The sequence below is a fragment of the Bacillus rossius genome, chromosome 15, assembly GCF_032445375.1.
Source record: "Bacillus rossius redtenbacheri isolate Brsri chromosome 15, Brsri_v3, whole genome shotgun sequence".
Taxonomy (NCBI): Eukaryota; Metazoa; Arthropoda; class Insecta; order Phasmatodea; family Bacillidae; genus Bacillus; species Bacillus rossius.
Genome location: NC_086342.1, coordinates 34,109,486 through 34,126,128, shown reverse-complemented (window position 1 = coordinate 34,126,128; position 16,643 = coordinate 34,109,486). Strand labels below are relative to the sequence as shown.

General features: G+C 34.4%; 1 protein-coding gene across 2 annotated transcripts in view; it reads right to left on the bottom strand.

Annotated features, from left to right (window-relative positions):
* Nucleotides 1–1,914: 1,914 nt before the first annotated feature.
* LOC134539681 (proteasome activator complex subunit 3) overlaps nucleotides 1,915–16,643 on the bottom strand; it is a 38,221-nt gene continuing 23,492 nt past the window's right edge. For both annotated transcript variants that reach the window (XM_063381874.1, XM_063381876.1), the window contains 4 exons: nucleotides 14,672–14,820; nucleotides 6,724–6,904; nucleotides 4,923–5,093; nucleotides 1,915–2,609 (listed from right to left, as the gene is read on the bottom strand). In XM_063381874.1, the coding sequence (XP_063237944.1) occupies nucleotides 2,421–2,609; nucleotides 4,923–5,093; nucleotides 6,724–6,904; nucleotides 14,672–14,820 (690 nt within the window). In that variant the 3' untranslated portion in view covers nucleotides 1,915–2,420. The remainder of the gene's footprint in view (nucleotides 2,610–4,922; nucleotides 5,094–6,723; nucleotides 6,905–14,671; nucleotides 14,821–16,643) is intronic.

Sequence of the window (16,643 nt, the reverse complement as noted above, 5' to 3'; positions counted from 1 at the left end):
GTATTGTATATTATACCTTTAACTATAGTGCGTGTACGAGAAGTGTTGTAAAATCACCAAAGATTGCGTAACCCATACGTTAAACTAAAGCGCATGTACGAGAACTCTCGTATTTCGGCAAAACTAACGTGATCAAGTTAACACAAGACAAATGCGGTAGGAAATGATTACGTAAATTACGTACCTATTTTAAATTACTGGGATGTATTTATTTTCTTTGGCCTTTTTGATTATAACAGTCAGGTACTGAAAATATTAATTTAATCTTTTGTATTAAAAGTACTAGTCCAGTAAATTTTACAGTACGGTACTAAGTTGACTAGCGTAGTTGCGGCAGCCATCATTATTTCTCGTGTTTTCTTTTTTTCCGACGCAAATTTCTTTAACCACACTTCTTACGTTACGTTAACAAAATTATTGTTCTTGAGGTGATTTGCGATGAGCAGGCTTACGTCGTTGAAGTTTTCTAAATGGAGAAAATATAATGACGACCCAGATGACCCAGAACCACCCCAAAAAATGTCTAAAGTTTCTTCTGACGAGCAGCATTCTTCCAAGAAAACAGCAACTGCAGTCAGCGGGTTTTGTAATGTAGATAGGTAACTTAATTCACATTCGACTTTTTTTTAATGTCCTATTAAAAAGTTTTACTTATTAAAAATGTTATGTGGCCTTATGCTGAATGTTCGTTATCTTTATAATAATATATTTTTTTTAATGAAGGTTAGTGTACACTGAAAAAGGAAGATACCTAGTCTTTTTGAAATTTAGATGGAACTTCTTCATGAATTAAAAGTATATATAAAGAAATTAAATGCAAAATGATTTTCTCTAAACTGTTTTCTTTCCTTCATTATTTATTGCATAAACTTAACTTATAAAATGTTTTTCAATTTAATAAAGCTAAGCCATATGTTTTAATTTTACATATGGCTGGAGAACTTTTATTTCTCACCATTCAGTTAAAGACCAAAATGCTGGTGGTCGGTTCATTTTAATTCCAAATAATTATTTCTGTATGAGGTTTGGTTCGTCTCGGTTCAAAATTTTTTTGCTATGGTTCGATTCAGTTCGAAACTAGAGAACTGAGGTTCGTCCAGCTCTAGAAAATTGTATACCTAAACAATATTATAAAGGTAACGGAAATAGCACAAACATAAGATAAACTACGCTGCATTTTGTCAATTAGCATAACTACTAGATCATTTCCAACCTTCAATAATATAACATAAATGGTGTCTGTTATACAAACATATTTTATTGAAAACATAGGAAGGATTAATGTAACAGAGAATTAGACGGATGCAAACTTACGTGTGTGGTTTTTGAGGTTATTTATCTATTTTATATCAGGTGTATACACTATGCACTTATTTTATAATTTTATAAATACACATGTTATTTTTTTTTAATAACATGTGAAATTTAGTGTGGGACTGGGATTCGAGATTCGATGACAAACACTGAGGATTCGAACAAGGATTCGGATTCGACCAAAATGTGGATTCGTCCCATCCCTAGTTAATTCATAATTTAAAAAAAAAAATTGGGAATAAAAACCTTATAATCATTCTAACTACGTGTTTGTTGTTTATATTGTTTCAAATAAACAAAAAAAATTCAACTCTGAAGTATGAAGATTACTAGAAGAGTTAAATTTTTTTTCATTAGGTCAGCTTTTAGCTTTGTATAATAATATTATTGACAGCTCTACTATAAAATGCTACTTTTTACAAGTAAATATTCCTGACACTTCACTTTTAAGTAGATTTTGAAGAAAGGCTGCCTATTTTATCACTATAATCCTTTTGATACAGCAATTCTCTGTAATTGACAAACTGAAATAAATGCTCTTGAATGCTATTTACTCTAGTATTGTCTCTGTGTATTTAATATAAAAAAATACACAGGTAATTCTGTTTATGTATAGAATTATAATTCACTCAACTTCAAAAACAAGCACATTCACGCTTCAAAAATCATAGTTGTTAGTCTAGCAAACTTGCTTCTGGACTGGTTGGAATCAATTATCACATCAAAAAGAACAAAAAGTTATCAAATCTTTATCCACATACAACATGAAGTATAAATACTGGAATAAAATACTTCAAAAGTTAAACCAAATTCAACACAAGTTTCTCAGGTACAAAATAGCTGGAAAAAAAAGTCAACCATTAAAAAACTTACCCAAAAATTACTTTAAAAACCAATTCTGTTTGATAAGTATATTTCAACACGTATGACACAAATTTAGACACAAGAGTTTCTCAAAAATTAAAATATGTTCTCGCACGGTGTTGCAGAGCCTGCGATAATCACAGTCGGGCCAGAAAAGATACACAATGCACCTCTGCAATTTGCAAACTAGTTTCTCTTCCCAAATGCTTTCCTTGTTCTCATAGTGTGCAAAAAAAAAAAATTCAGTACAGGGAATCAGCGTTTGATGTTCTAGGTTTCTTGATTTTTTCAAGGTTCTTGATGACAATGTCGTGAAGTGTGCAGTAGCGATTCCGAATCTCACACATCACCAGCCACAAACTGACATATTCCTTTTCATCCAATTCAGACACCGCTCTTCGGTAGTCCTCAATATGCGGATACTTTGCTACCTGAAAAATAACCATTAAAATAATCAAGTTCAAGTACATGTTCAAAATAACAACTTTTTCATGACTAGACCACACATTAAACACAAAATGACTATCAAGCAATAGGAAAAAAATTATAGTAGCTGAAAATTAACTTTTTTTTATTCATGACAGAGACAATATGTTAATAAATAGATAGAGACAATATTTTGTGGTTTTATTTTTGGGCCAACCAAAGATTTTGGTAAAATTATTTTTACCAATGTGTTTATTCATACAGATAGTGTGTTATCAAATACAACACTTTATTTTATAATACTTATCATAGGAAAATATAGCAATTTGAACTAAGACACTTTTATAATAAAATAATTTGTAATAAGCAGTTTAAGATCAAATTACTCAGAACAATAAAATTAAATTTGAACACAACTGAGTGTATTTACTTGTCAATTTGGTCCATACATTTTGAAACAAATTTCATGCTACATAAATTAAATTCACAACTTTTGTGGTATTTTGGTGCCATATGGTGTGTATTACCTTTTATTTTGGTATTTACGGTGTACTGACACATTAAAATTTTATAGCAATTCACAAAAAAATGTCCGTATCTACAGCCCATAGTCTATAAAAGTTTAATTTAATAGACTTTTATGGAAAAATATTAGTGTAACACACGACTGAAATGTTTTAACAATCTCGTAACTGTCTGCAATTCATATTGCTATTAGTGCGTTGCAAGGTTATTCAACTTGTGACAGTCAACTAGAATGTTGTTAGAGTGTTAGCTAGCAGGATGAATATATAATGTTTGGGCTGTTTAGGATTGTTAAATTGCTTCGTGGAGTGGAATTCGTAGTAATGCATTCCTTATGACTTTTATAATCTAGTCTTTAAGGGTCGCCTTCCTAGTGCCTGGCTATTTCCCTCTCTTCCCACACGGCGTAACAAACCACCCCAATAGTAAAAATCTCACCACTACACAAACACTTGTCAAAAGGACAACAGGCATCCTGCAAACATCTGACTACTAAATACTAACTTATGGTAAACTTATTTTTGGCCACTTCAATTCAAGTTTCTATTACTTACCATTCTAATGACTGCTCTATTTTTACTGTGCATAACTTTGCTACAGCACTTTAGACGTTTGCCACTCTATATTGTCGAAGACCTTATCTGATTAAACAATGAAAAATATTTTTGGAGCAACACAAAAGCATGGTGGAGATGCGTGGTCAACCTCTTTTCCTTTTTTACTTCTCCTCAAAACCCTCTGGAGATGGTCTTCATCACCCCCATGCAAATAACCTTAAATACTTGAGACGACAACAGTATTACAAGATGAGGTCACCAACACCAGATATCGCCACAGGATGATCCGAAGATGTACAGGAGCTGAAGATGAGAATGACAATCCTCAGGTGCAAGCCTAACCATTAACCCCGAAACTTTGAAAATATTAGCCCAACTGTATTAACTGATAACAACTCTACAGTAACCAAAATGAACAAAAACACTGGCAGCACTGAAGTTCTGTTATTAAATTATTGCCAATTTTTTTAGTTCTACGATTAAACAAATAATTTTCTTTGTTTGCGGAAAAAGTCTGGAAAAAAAGTTCATTCTGATTCATGTTATCAGAGTTCATTAACAGTGAAACTAAGAGATTGGTTAAGTCTGAAATTAGGAAGAAAAATGTTGCAACAAGACCCATTTCCCCTGGGAGATAGGATTGGACTGATTGCAAGCAAGCCTAATGTGTGGCAGAAGCATTAATAATTCAAAAAGAATGATCAAACTGAGATGAACTAAGGCAGTCATGTAAGTTTGCAAGTTAGAACTTGCATTTTCCCTGAAGGTAACATTCTTATGCACGAGATCAAGAGTTCATAATTTTTCAGACAGTTAGCAACAGAATTTGTGCCTCACCCACGGTATGAACATACTGAATGTCACACTAATTGCAGTTTGTAACTTTCAACACACGCTGTACACAATTCCAATAATTTTCTTACTTCCTCTTCATCAAAGAGTCACTATTCCCCTCTTTCAGCAACTAATGCAAACTTATGTAATCATTTGTTTATATTGCGAGTTAAGACTTTAAGTACCTATAGCTCAATAATTGCTGACAGAGTTGTGCACCTATATAGAAATAAGTTTATTAAATATTTGAGTATTAACATACTAAACTTTAAATTTTAATAACCATCAACAAAAAAACTAAGTAAATACACAAGTCATATTAATTTCAAAAACAAACTTCAAGATATAAAAAGTTAAAACTAATTAAGACTCAAGAAAAAAAAAATCAATGGAATTACACACCTTTGAAATGATTTTCCCCCTAGATACAAAATATCTAGAAATCTGATCAAAAAATGCAGCAGCTTCTGATTCTACGGACTGAACTTCTGCCAACGTATCTTCTTGGATTGACACTCCAAAATTATTACCGTCTTCTATTTTGGGAATCATAAAAGAAATCCACATTTTGAGCTGAAATAATAACAACAATAAAATTACACACTCTAACAAAATACTATTGTGATATTTGACATAAAGAAATATTTAATTTTTTCCCCAATCTGTAGTAAAACATTACTGAGTCTACCAAAATAAACTGTGCACAATTATTTACAATTTTGTTCATAAAATGTATGCTGTAAAAGTATGGTGTGATGCTTATTCAAAACTTGACAATGTCACATGGTAACAAATAACTTAAGTTCAGTCAAGCAATTTTCCAATTTCAGCAACTTTTCATTTTATACATAGCATTTATTTCGGTCTTTTGTGGCTGATAATATTAATAGTGATTCACTGCAATATAAACAAAACAGCTGCAATTAAGTAACCATTTTATATTCATGACACTTCTTTTTCCTCACATCTCAGTAAACATGTAATATTCTGTTTCTTCATAAATACAATATTTAATGTATAATATCTTAAAGGATGTGTATTTATATGAAGAATGTTATTGGAAATATTCATCAATTTAATAGTACCCTTGTTTCAAGAATAAAGAGTAGCCTACTCAATAAATAACTGGCAGATGTCAGTATTGGTGCAAAGAAAGCTATTTGTTTTACAGAAAACTTTAGAGACCATTTACGGGTAGAATAAACAATTTATAGAAACCAAAAAATATGGTACAAGTTAAGGTTTGAAAATTTGTATGAGACATATTCTAAATAACCAATATTTTTGATTATGATCTAAATACTATTGGTGCAAAGCTTATTCAGGTAAATAGCTATATACCACCTCTACAGTTGCACAAGATAGAATAGGTAATTCATTGGTAAGTGATGGAAGTACCATTAAAATATGTAATAAGTTTGATGATAAGCATGTAAAAATATTAATAGTTATGCAAAAAAATTCAGTTACAGTTACTTTAATGCTTTAGTCACTCTCATTAAAGAGAAATATAAGTAGTCAGAATAAGCCTTGTTTTTTTTTTGGGAGGGAAAACTTTTGCCAAATTTTTGGCCTCAACGAAAAACAAGTTAGCAGGTAGTAAGAATTTGATTGTTTTGGTTTATTTGGACATAGAGAAACTGGATAACCATACAGACTGATAAGTGTGCAATTAGTTTCCTGCTTTTTCGAAGAAGAACAACAAAACAAATTAAAGTCTTGTGGGTTGCAGCATATACATACATGAAATGCCACGACAGTTACACGCATAATATGCATGCAATATTCTGTTAAGACCCATCAGGTATCAATAAAATGCTGCAAATTTTATAATTTCTTAAGCAACACCTAAAAATGAACACAAAGAAATTTGCTTACTGCGGAAGCAACAAAATATATCTCTATATGAAAAATTACAGCACATTTTCAATTGTACTACATGATTTTCTACACCCACTAATTACATGCAGAATTTTTCAGGCATACTAATAATAATAAAAAAAAGTGTGTGAAACATATGGAAACTATATTTGAAATAATTGAGATAGCGAGATTCAAATTATAATACTGTAATTTAAATAGAATTCACATAAATATATGCTATTTTTTTTATAAAAACAATATAATGGAAGTTAAATTTGTATTACAAACATGAAAGAACGAGCTTATGAAACCACGAAATGTGAACCTGGCAGGAACTCACCAAGTTGGCGTCCTCGATGAGTTTGCGAATGTGAGGCTTCACCAAGGCCACCATGTCCGTGAGGTTCTTGTTGCACAGCACGGAGCCGCTGGGGAGCGCCATGACCTTGGTGCCCGACACTTGGTCCAAGCCGTGCTCCAGCCTCTGCTTCTTGGGGGCTGGCTGGTCCGCATGGTCCAGGCTGCCAACAACCCACGCGACCTTCACTCACAAGATGCACCGTGACCAAGTATCGGGACCAACACAAAAGCCACAATTACGTGGCTATTGTAGTATATATTATCTTTTACTTTATGTTTAAATTATTTACACTAGGTACAACTTCAGATGGTGTGTCCTTTGTCTGTGTTATTATTCTAATTCTTTTTGTTTTGTATTTGTTAATTGTAATTTTTTTGTGTTTGTTTGTTTTTATGTATGGTAGTTACCACCCCGGCTCATCGCTGTTGGTAGTCATCTCACAACTTTAATAAATAAATATACATATATGTTAACATGAAGATTGGGTTCCTCAGGATCTCGACATAGCCCTGAATGGGCTAGGATGCAGGTGGTGCCGATGCTGGGATGGGCAGCCCTGGCCTCTCGACATGGTCTTCTGCGATGCCTCTGAGCCACGATGAAATGGCGTGTGTGTTTCCCTCACCATATGGGGCCACGCTTTTCCAGCGGATCAGCCCCACTGGGGAGTACATGCCGGCCCACCAGAGTTTAGGAATTCACGTGTTTTAAGGATGAGTATATATATGCATATCTGAAAAATACGCGTATAACGTAAACACGTATATATTTGAACATGTGAATATTTGGCATATACAATAGACTCTCTATTATCTGGGGTAGTGACTGGCAATGGGTCCATGGATAACCGAACAACAAGGTTAAAGCAATGTTGAAACAAAACGGCTAATTGAATTTTTTTCAGACTATCTAGACAAACACTGTAACACCCGTCCCTCAAAGTAACGCCCTAATTCGTTCAAGTAAAACAGAGTGCTAATCAAAACAGCGCTATCATATACATTTTTTCCATAAGAGTATTTTAATCAAAATAATTTGTTTTCAAAATAGGTAAGTGTGATTGCAGACTACCATTTTAATTACGACACTACTCCTGTTAAAATTAATGTACAGCACTAATACATATTTAAATACATTTGAAGTACATTTAAATAAAAGTTGAACAACATTTATAGATTAAACTACCTAAAATTAAATTTAAAAATTCATGTACTGCATTGTTTACATAATAGAACTTGGGCATAAAATTTTTTTTCCTATGTAGGAGGTACCAACATTTCTGAGTTAAAATATATAATGTTATTCATACAGGATATATATTTCAGTTTTAATAAAAATTTAAAAATCATAAACTTAACATTATATATTATTAAAAAGATTATTTATTTAATCTGTTAACGTAATCCCAGACACTGATGTTTACTTAATGTGTTGGCCATGATTTGCCACTAGCACATTTGCCACTAGTGCATCCTAGTGGCGCAAGGCAAACTAGCCCTAAAAGCTTCCGACTTTTCTCTCCAGATATGCTGTTAACATGCAGGATGGCGGAATATAAACATTTGCTGAATTCTTGGGCGTTGTTGGAAATAATTATGCAATGAAGGAAGCAAATTATCTATTGAGGAAAAGCAAAATATTGTTTTTTTTTGATTCGTCACATTATTAAGTTGATGCATTATTAATTCATTGCATTGTAACTAATCCTAAACATGTACCGTTGTCACTGTGCATGCACGGAAATAAATAGTAAAAAATTATTCTTGCTTTATGGTTTATGAAAGTGAAATATGGCACGGTTAATTTGCAAACCAGATACCCCACTCTTGGATAATCGGGAGTCTAATGTATTCATATATGAGTTTTATTCATATATATGAGTTTTATTCATTTATATGAGTTTTATTCATTTATGTATATGTGTGCATGCATAAATGTGTATATGTGAATACATGTATCATGAAGAGTATGCAAAGTAGATTCAAAGCCATGCACATCTACTTCACACTGATGATTGGACTGCAGTGCTCTTGACGAGCCTGAGTCAGCTGTAAACAAGGAGTAGTGGTCCCCCCAATCACATGTAACCGCACAGGGTGTGACCTTGTTATCGACCAATGAGTATGCTAAAAATACTTGATTATACATAGGAAAGTCGAGGCTAGGCTGGGGTAAAATAAATCCGCAAAATAAATGTGGCTCTCAGTTTTTGCCAAATTTCAAGTTAAAATTTTTTGCAGTAAGTTTCTCATAGTTTGTGATTAGTTTGACTAAATACATTTAAGCAAAACACAACTTTAAGTTAAAGTAGTTTTAATAAAAATGGGAGTGTGTTGCATTTGAAAACCAACACACCTGTCATATTTCTCATTAGCTTTTTTGATATTGTTATTATTTTTTTTGGCAAATCTTAGTCCAAGTTACAGTAATGCTCACAACACAAGAAACTGTTACGGCAAAATTATTTTGTGAACAATGCTACCACCCACACAGTCATTACATAGAGAAACAACAAGTACACAAAACCACATGCAAGTTAAAACATTAAGTGATTTGCTTGCAAGGATGCCAGTGGTCAAGCAGTCAATTATTTCAAACCCCAAGCACGATTCATAACAGGTTAAAAGCACAAAGCCAGTTCCAAGGAGCTCACAGTAATCCTAGGACTCCTGGTGTCTCCCAGTCTCCCAGTCTCCCTGCCCCCCTCCCCCCCCCCCCCCCAAAAAAAAACAAACAAAAAAACAACAGATATGCAAAGTATTGTTATGATGTCTGGAGTAGCACTCTGGCCATGCTTATTTCTGGGGAAATCCCTCTGCCTATCTTTCCCCCTTTACCACTACCAGCGTCTTTCTAAATAGTCTTGGCGCCCTACTGTCTCACCTGGTGCAGTCTGCATGTCCTGAGAGCACAGTTGCGAGAAGAATGCAAAAAGGACTCCAGTGTTCTTGCAGCTTCGAGAGTTGAATCAGTGATTCTGATGATGTCCCGGGCATACGAGGGGAGACCAAAAATAACCGGAATCGTAATGTTGCGCTCATGTACTTGTAGCACCAGTTTTTGCTGCTAAGGAGCTGCTGTGGGAGTTCTCCAGAGTCAGTCTGCCAAGTGGAGTTACCGAAAATGCCACATGTTGTTACTGTGGTAGTTCTGTGTATGTCTCTTTAATGCACTTGTGACACAAAAAAATGATTGTGAATTATCAGTAGCATTCTTGCTGAATAATAATAATAATAAAAAATTAATCATGAAGGTGTGATTAATTTGTGGATAGACATTAAGATAGTTGTAAATAAAGAAAATTGTCATTATCAGTTAATAAATAAAACTACAATTAATTATTTGAGCTATTTTTTCCGGACATGTTTTCTCCACAGCATCATAATACAAAACATTGTTAATAAGCAGAAAAAAAGTTTCTTCTAGTCTACAGGGTAATGCTGATAAAATGGTGAAATAATAATATTTAATATGGTTATGTATACATGGTAATTTAGAGGCTTAAAGGGACGAGCCCTTAAGAATTATAGAAGATTGCAAATCAACTCAGTGCAGAGGTGATCCAGAGGTGATCCTGTGATGACCTGAGGGAAGGGCAGCAGTGTTATTTTAAAGAAAAAAAGTCATAATTTTTTACTTGCACAACTGTACGTGTATCAAAAAAACATGTCATATACAATTACCAAACCATATTCTACAACTTTCACTAGATTATTCACATCACAATCAGTTGCACATATAATGATAAATTGATAAGTATTAACAAATTTATGTTCGTAACAACCGAGCTGAAACGTAGGGATTGGAATTGCTGGTCTTATCCGCCGCAAGGGTTTTTCCTATTAGTATTTTTTTTTTTATTATTATTGAATATTAATGTTCTATTTATCTGTCCTTAAATTTTATGTTCTCATATTTCACTAGCTTAAAACCTGCAGCTTTGCTCGCATAGTTTCAGAGTGATAAGTATGAGATGGCTATGTATAATGCATGCCATACATCTGTGAACCTGAGAGCTATTAACAGAACACATTTTCAGGTTTGTCAATGTTTCATGCTATTCTTATTGATGTGATCAACTTGGTAACACCCTCTGTCTGCCAACTCAACCAAATGCAGGCAAGAAAAAAAAACAGCAGTATGACATTTTCTAGTGACACGTAGACTCGCAGTACACCTGCCTCCCTGAAGTAACACCCTATTACTTCCAGGAAAACAGAGCGCTAATCAAATAAGTGTGCTTGCTAACAAACATTTTAATCATGATACTACTCCCATTTACATTACTAATATATGTCAAAATACTTTTGAAGTACATTTAAATAAATGTTGAGTGACATTTTGAGACCAAAATTAAATTAAATTTAAAAAATTCATGGACCCATTGTTTACGTAATAGTATTTGGGTATAACATTCCTAAGAAGTTCTAACAACATTTCTGAGCTACAAAATAATAAATATGAGTTATATTTCAATTCTGATAAGATTTTAATAATCATAAACTAAATGTTTTCTATTATTCAAAAGATTATTTAACCTGCTAATGTAATTCCTGACTCTGTTGTTTACTAAATGTGTGTGTGCCCAGATTTGACACTAGGCATCCCAGTACGTGCAAGGAAACTAGCTCTGAAAGCTCCTTCTGGCTTTTCTCTCCAGAGCTGTTGCTGACATACGAAAGGGCATAATATAAACATTGGCTGAACACACAGGCTCTTTGTCTGAGATAAATATGCAATGAAGGAAGAGAATAGCTACCAAGGAAAGAGCAAAATATTGTTTGTTGATTCGTCACATTGTATTTAATGCTACACAAGTATGAGCCGAAAATCAGTAATTTCTTGGCTCAATTTTGCAACTTTTATTTATTAAAATATTTTTGCTTTCCCATAAGCTAGAGGACCTCATCAAAATTTATTTTCTCAACTATACCACCCAGGGCTATACATATGAAAACTTTACTAGTGGGTCTTAGAGAGTCTCAACGTCTCAGCAGAGACATGCAGACGCTTACACGCAGCGTAGGCTAGCCAAGTAAAATTTATCTCGCCGGCATGCAGGAACAGGCATGATAACTCTCCCTGCCTAACGTGCCTTCCGCCTTGTTTCTCACGCAGGGTACCTGCCTCGTCAGGCGAGCCTAGCTCGCTTTCCCAGGCTCGAGGCCCTGGCGAGCAAAGCGGATGTGCTGGTCTTGGCATAAAACAAGCACTTCCCCGCCACCCCTGGCCCTCTTAGGTTTTCTGCTTTGCTTCCAGGAATCATGACCAAGACATGGACCATGCCCTTTCCATCATCAACCCCTCCTCTCCTTAGGAACAAGCCACGCCTATGCTTGCGCTCCACGCACGAGGCTTGTGCGCGAACTCTCAAGCACAACCGAAACTAAGCATGCTAATGTCAGTTTCTCCCGCCAGTGAGCACCACCTTCCACTCCCCCTTTGCCTTAGAAGGCATACAGCAACACCACCGCTTGGTCGCTATCTCATGGTGCCCATGCCAAATAAAGATGGCGCTGCCATAGAGGGTTTTAGATTTTTCCTTGTGGCACTATGAAACCCACAAGCCCTGACCAATCCCAAGGCACTTTTCCTCCCATGGCCCACTTAGCTCCGCCCACTCTGTTTCTCTCTTACCACCCTCCCCACTTTTCAGTTTCGAGCCCATGTAGGAACTAAGGGACTCTCTCAAGTAGAGAGGGTCGTCAATCAACTGTGGTACAGGGAGCATCCTACATCTGCCGCGCTACTTCTACCACGACCGCATCTCTCCTCCTGAGAAGTTGGACATCAAAGATTATAGAATGTAGTCACGACCAGGGGAAAACCCCCTTACTATTTTAAAGTTTAGACTACATCATATTAGTGTTAGTGTTTTTCTGGTGAATTAAGTGCGTGCAACCGCGCTAGTGGTCGTCTACCATCACATGGATAGATAGTACCAGCTAAATTCCCCGCATTGTGCTGTCAACTTTAGTCCGCTATCCGCCCCGTCACGCCTCGCCTTTTGGATGTCAGCACTTCCAATGCAGCTAAGTCTATGTTTGGAAGACACAATGTAAGAAATCTTTAAGTTTTAAATTCTCTACGAACTATTTGTGAACTATTCAACTACCATTTAAGGAAAAAGGTATAAAATATAGTAATGAAAAGTACTTGTCAATCCAAAATAATGGAAAGTTGTTTATTGTTGATTTTATTACTCTGAAACCTTGTTTGTGCAACTTGCTTTAAAATAAATGTAATCTGTAAAGTAATTATCTAAGTATCTGCGGCCCGCCTGCGTGTAGTAAAATTAAATTCAATTATAATTTAATGTACTGAATTTTGAGTTTACTGAAACTGAGAATTTTCATAAAAATATTTATTGTCATTAGTTTGTAAGTTATCAAAGTGGTGACCAAAAGTATTAACTACCACACTATGATAAATCTGGCTTGTCCAAAATAAAATAAGTTAAACATTAAAATAATTAAAATAATCTAGAAGTAACCAGATTTTAGCATTTTATTTATATTTTTATATATTACGATCCACCTTAACATCCACCACCTTTTGGGGTGTTAAAACCTAAATTCTTTGTATATTACCTGTGTTCTGCCTCTGTTCACTGTTCAAATGTCTTCTGGACGTATGCTATAGCCCGTACATTTCTAGCCTTTTTTTTTGAAGTACCTACTAAGTCTACAGGAACACAGGTTTATTACAAGTGCTGTTGCAGAAAAATAAAAAATCACGTAAAAGAAAAGAAGTGGTACTTCAAATTGTGCAATAATTTATTTTGGTCGTTACTTCAAAACAGCACAAATAAAACAGTGTTCCTTTGAGGGGAGGGTGTATACATATTCCTTTAGCCCATCCTCCCGATGCTTTAATTTTATCATAAATCTATAGCATTTGGGGCACAGTTTTGCACTTAACAATTATTTGTTAGTTAAAAGTAAACCTTTTGTTATGATAATGTCTGTCATATGCTTTGTGAAATATTAAAATAATCATTTATTTAATTCTGAACATATTTCATAAAAAAAAAAGATTACAAAAATATACATAAACTAATAACTTAATGTCTTTGTTATAAGCTAAGGAAGTTTTAACAGACAGTTTGTTGTAGAGAGGACAAAATGCATGTTAAACAGTTTTGAAAAGACTAAGAAAATGCTTTTTTATAAAGAAGTTTCAAGAATTTGCTATGGATAGGTATTTTATTCTAAAGTTGCAGTCTCAAAAACAACACAACACCTAACAAGGTTATTTACACAATACTACTTAGTGGATTATGAAACACAAATTTCTAGTTCATTGATTTCAGTCGTTTAAGCAAAAACAAAAATATGAACATATACATAGTGTTATTATATGTTTTTTAAAAATATTTAGTTTGATATTTTAGTTGCCATAGAAGTATTTAACGTGTGCGGAAACACTGTAGCATTAACTGTTTAGTCAATTTTAACATGATCTTAAAAGTATTTTAGTAAAATTCCTTGTCGAAAATCTGGTCAAAAGCCGGGATTTTATCGAAGCAGTTTCTAATAGTTTCAAATTTCCAGTTGTTTCGTGCTGCTAAATGCAATATGTGTTTAATGGTAGCACGCAATGTTTACGATTCAGGCAGTGGCGGGAGCAGAAAGTATGAGTGTGATTAGTTTCCAGAAATTTGGGTATTTTAAAATGACTATTTTATTTGTCAGTTTATTTAACATGCTCAACATTAATTAAAGAATTATACTTGAAACATGAAAACACATGAGTTTGCGTGTTACTGTGGTTAGATGTTCACACATCACTGACAAGTACTAAATGACTTGCTCACAATTTTTATCAAAATTATAACTACAAGACTAACTACCATGGGCTGAGACATTCGTATCATAAAATGGGAACACAATAGCAAGGTAATAAATCAACGATACACTGCTCTCACCTATTGCCCAGGACGATCGGATCTGGAACAGGAATATTCAACGTCTGGTGTACGTCACTCAGGTTTGGTTTGTCGAATTGGGGTTTATCCAGCAGCTCATTCAACTCAACGATTTTCTGAGGGAATCCTTTCAAAATCAACTCTTCAGCCTGCAAACACACATAAAAACATTAGTTGCACAGAACCTCTGCGTATAACCTAAACACAAAATATGAATCTTTTTTAAAGGAAATTCTTAAGTACAATGAAAGGTCTTTGAATGGTCACGTTCATGACTACAATCATGCCGGGTTATCATATGTCAGTATATTTTAATTGTAATAAAAAAGAAAAATTGATATAGAATACAAAAGGTATTTAAAACAAGTTGTAACAATCTGATATACAGAATGGGAGAATAAAATACAGAGAAACAGTAGTCTTCCTCAAAAAATCATTACGAAATGCACTACTGAAATGATATCTGCTAGACAGTAAAAAATTACAAAATGAAAACTGACATCAACGATAAACTTTGAGCGAACAAAAAATGCTGGCAGCGCAGTGATGCCAACAGGCGGCCAAGGTCAACAGCTGGTGCCGGATCACAGATTATGTTGAACCATGTAGTGTTGGATTAATGACTTTCACTGTAATACAGAATGTCCAGAAAAAAAGTCCCCATTTCAATGGTATATTATAACAGTTTAATTTAGACTATTATAACAAATTATACATCAAATCAAAGGTAAACTAACCTAAATTTTCTTACAAATGTTCAATGTTTACACCTTTAGTTGTACGGCACACATCCAAACTAAAGTCAAATTCTCCCACACTTCGTTTAACATGTCCGGAGTTATGGAAGCAATATAAATTCTGTGTCTAAACTCTGGCAAAACATTAGGTAGCAGCGGAATGTTGACACATTTTATAAAGCCGCAAAGGAAAAAAAAATAGCATGGTGTTAAGTCAGGTGAACGTGGAGGCCAGCGAAAAAGAGCTCTGTCGTCTCGAATCACCTATACCCTCGACGGGCGTTTTTTTTGCCACATGGGAGATCTCAATTAAACCTTCAACAAAATGCACGTTGAACTGAAATTACAGATTAACTCTTACCAAATTGCAGAACACAAAACGCTTTATGCTCAGGAGTTGCCATTTTGCATTGGTAGCGATGCAAGCGAGAAAAAAACTAAACAGTACTTGCGCATGTCTGAAACTGTTTGAGTTACTCTTTAATTGCGGCCTTGAATCAACACTTAAAGTTGATATTATTAAAATTTATAACGTTCTTTTATGGACATACTTTAGGAAAAGGGGGTAGGTTGTATCATGCTGACTTCCACAAGCAAACCAACTTGCAGTATTTCAAATAGACATCTCAGGACACAAACGTAACTGATGAGGCGAATTTAAGGCTTAGTCTCATGTGCCAAGTTGATTTATTTTCTTCAATTTATCGCCATCACTTTTATTTAAGGGCTAATTATAAAATTTAACTTGATACCTCTTGTGCATTTGTTGTTCCGCCACAAATATTTTCAATATATATTCACTCAGTGTAATGTCGTGGAAGTAAAAAGTAGTATAAGACTTTGTTATCATCATTTGTGCTACATTTTACACTACAGGTTAAAAATATTCATGACAGAAGAACATAAGGGAGGTATGAAGACAATTTTTTTTAAATAGCCCTTAAATAAAAGTAATCATGAAAAAAAAAATTAATATAGTGTGCGAGACCCAGCCTTAACATTGGGAAATAAAAACAGACGCATGGGAAATAATTGTTCTGCATTACTAGGCATGGTGATGCAAAGGGGACCACAACTGGGAAGATCCGGGTTCAGATACTCGTTCAGCCATCTTAAATCACAGTTATATATGGTTTCCCAAAATCACTATAAGAAAATACTTTGATGGTTCCTTGATGAAGGTCATATTGATTCCTTTGCTAATTCCTTGGTGCTCATATATTACCACCTCTAAT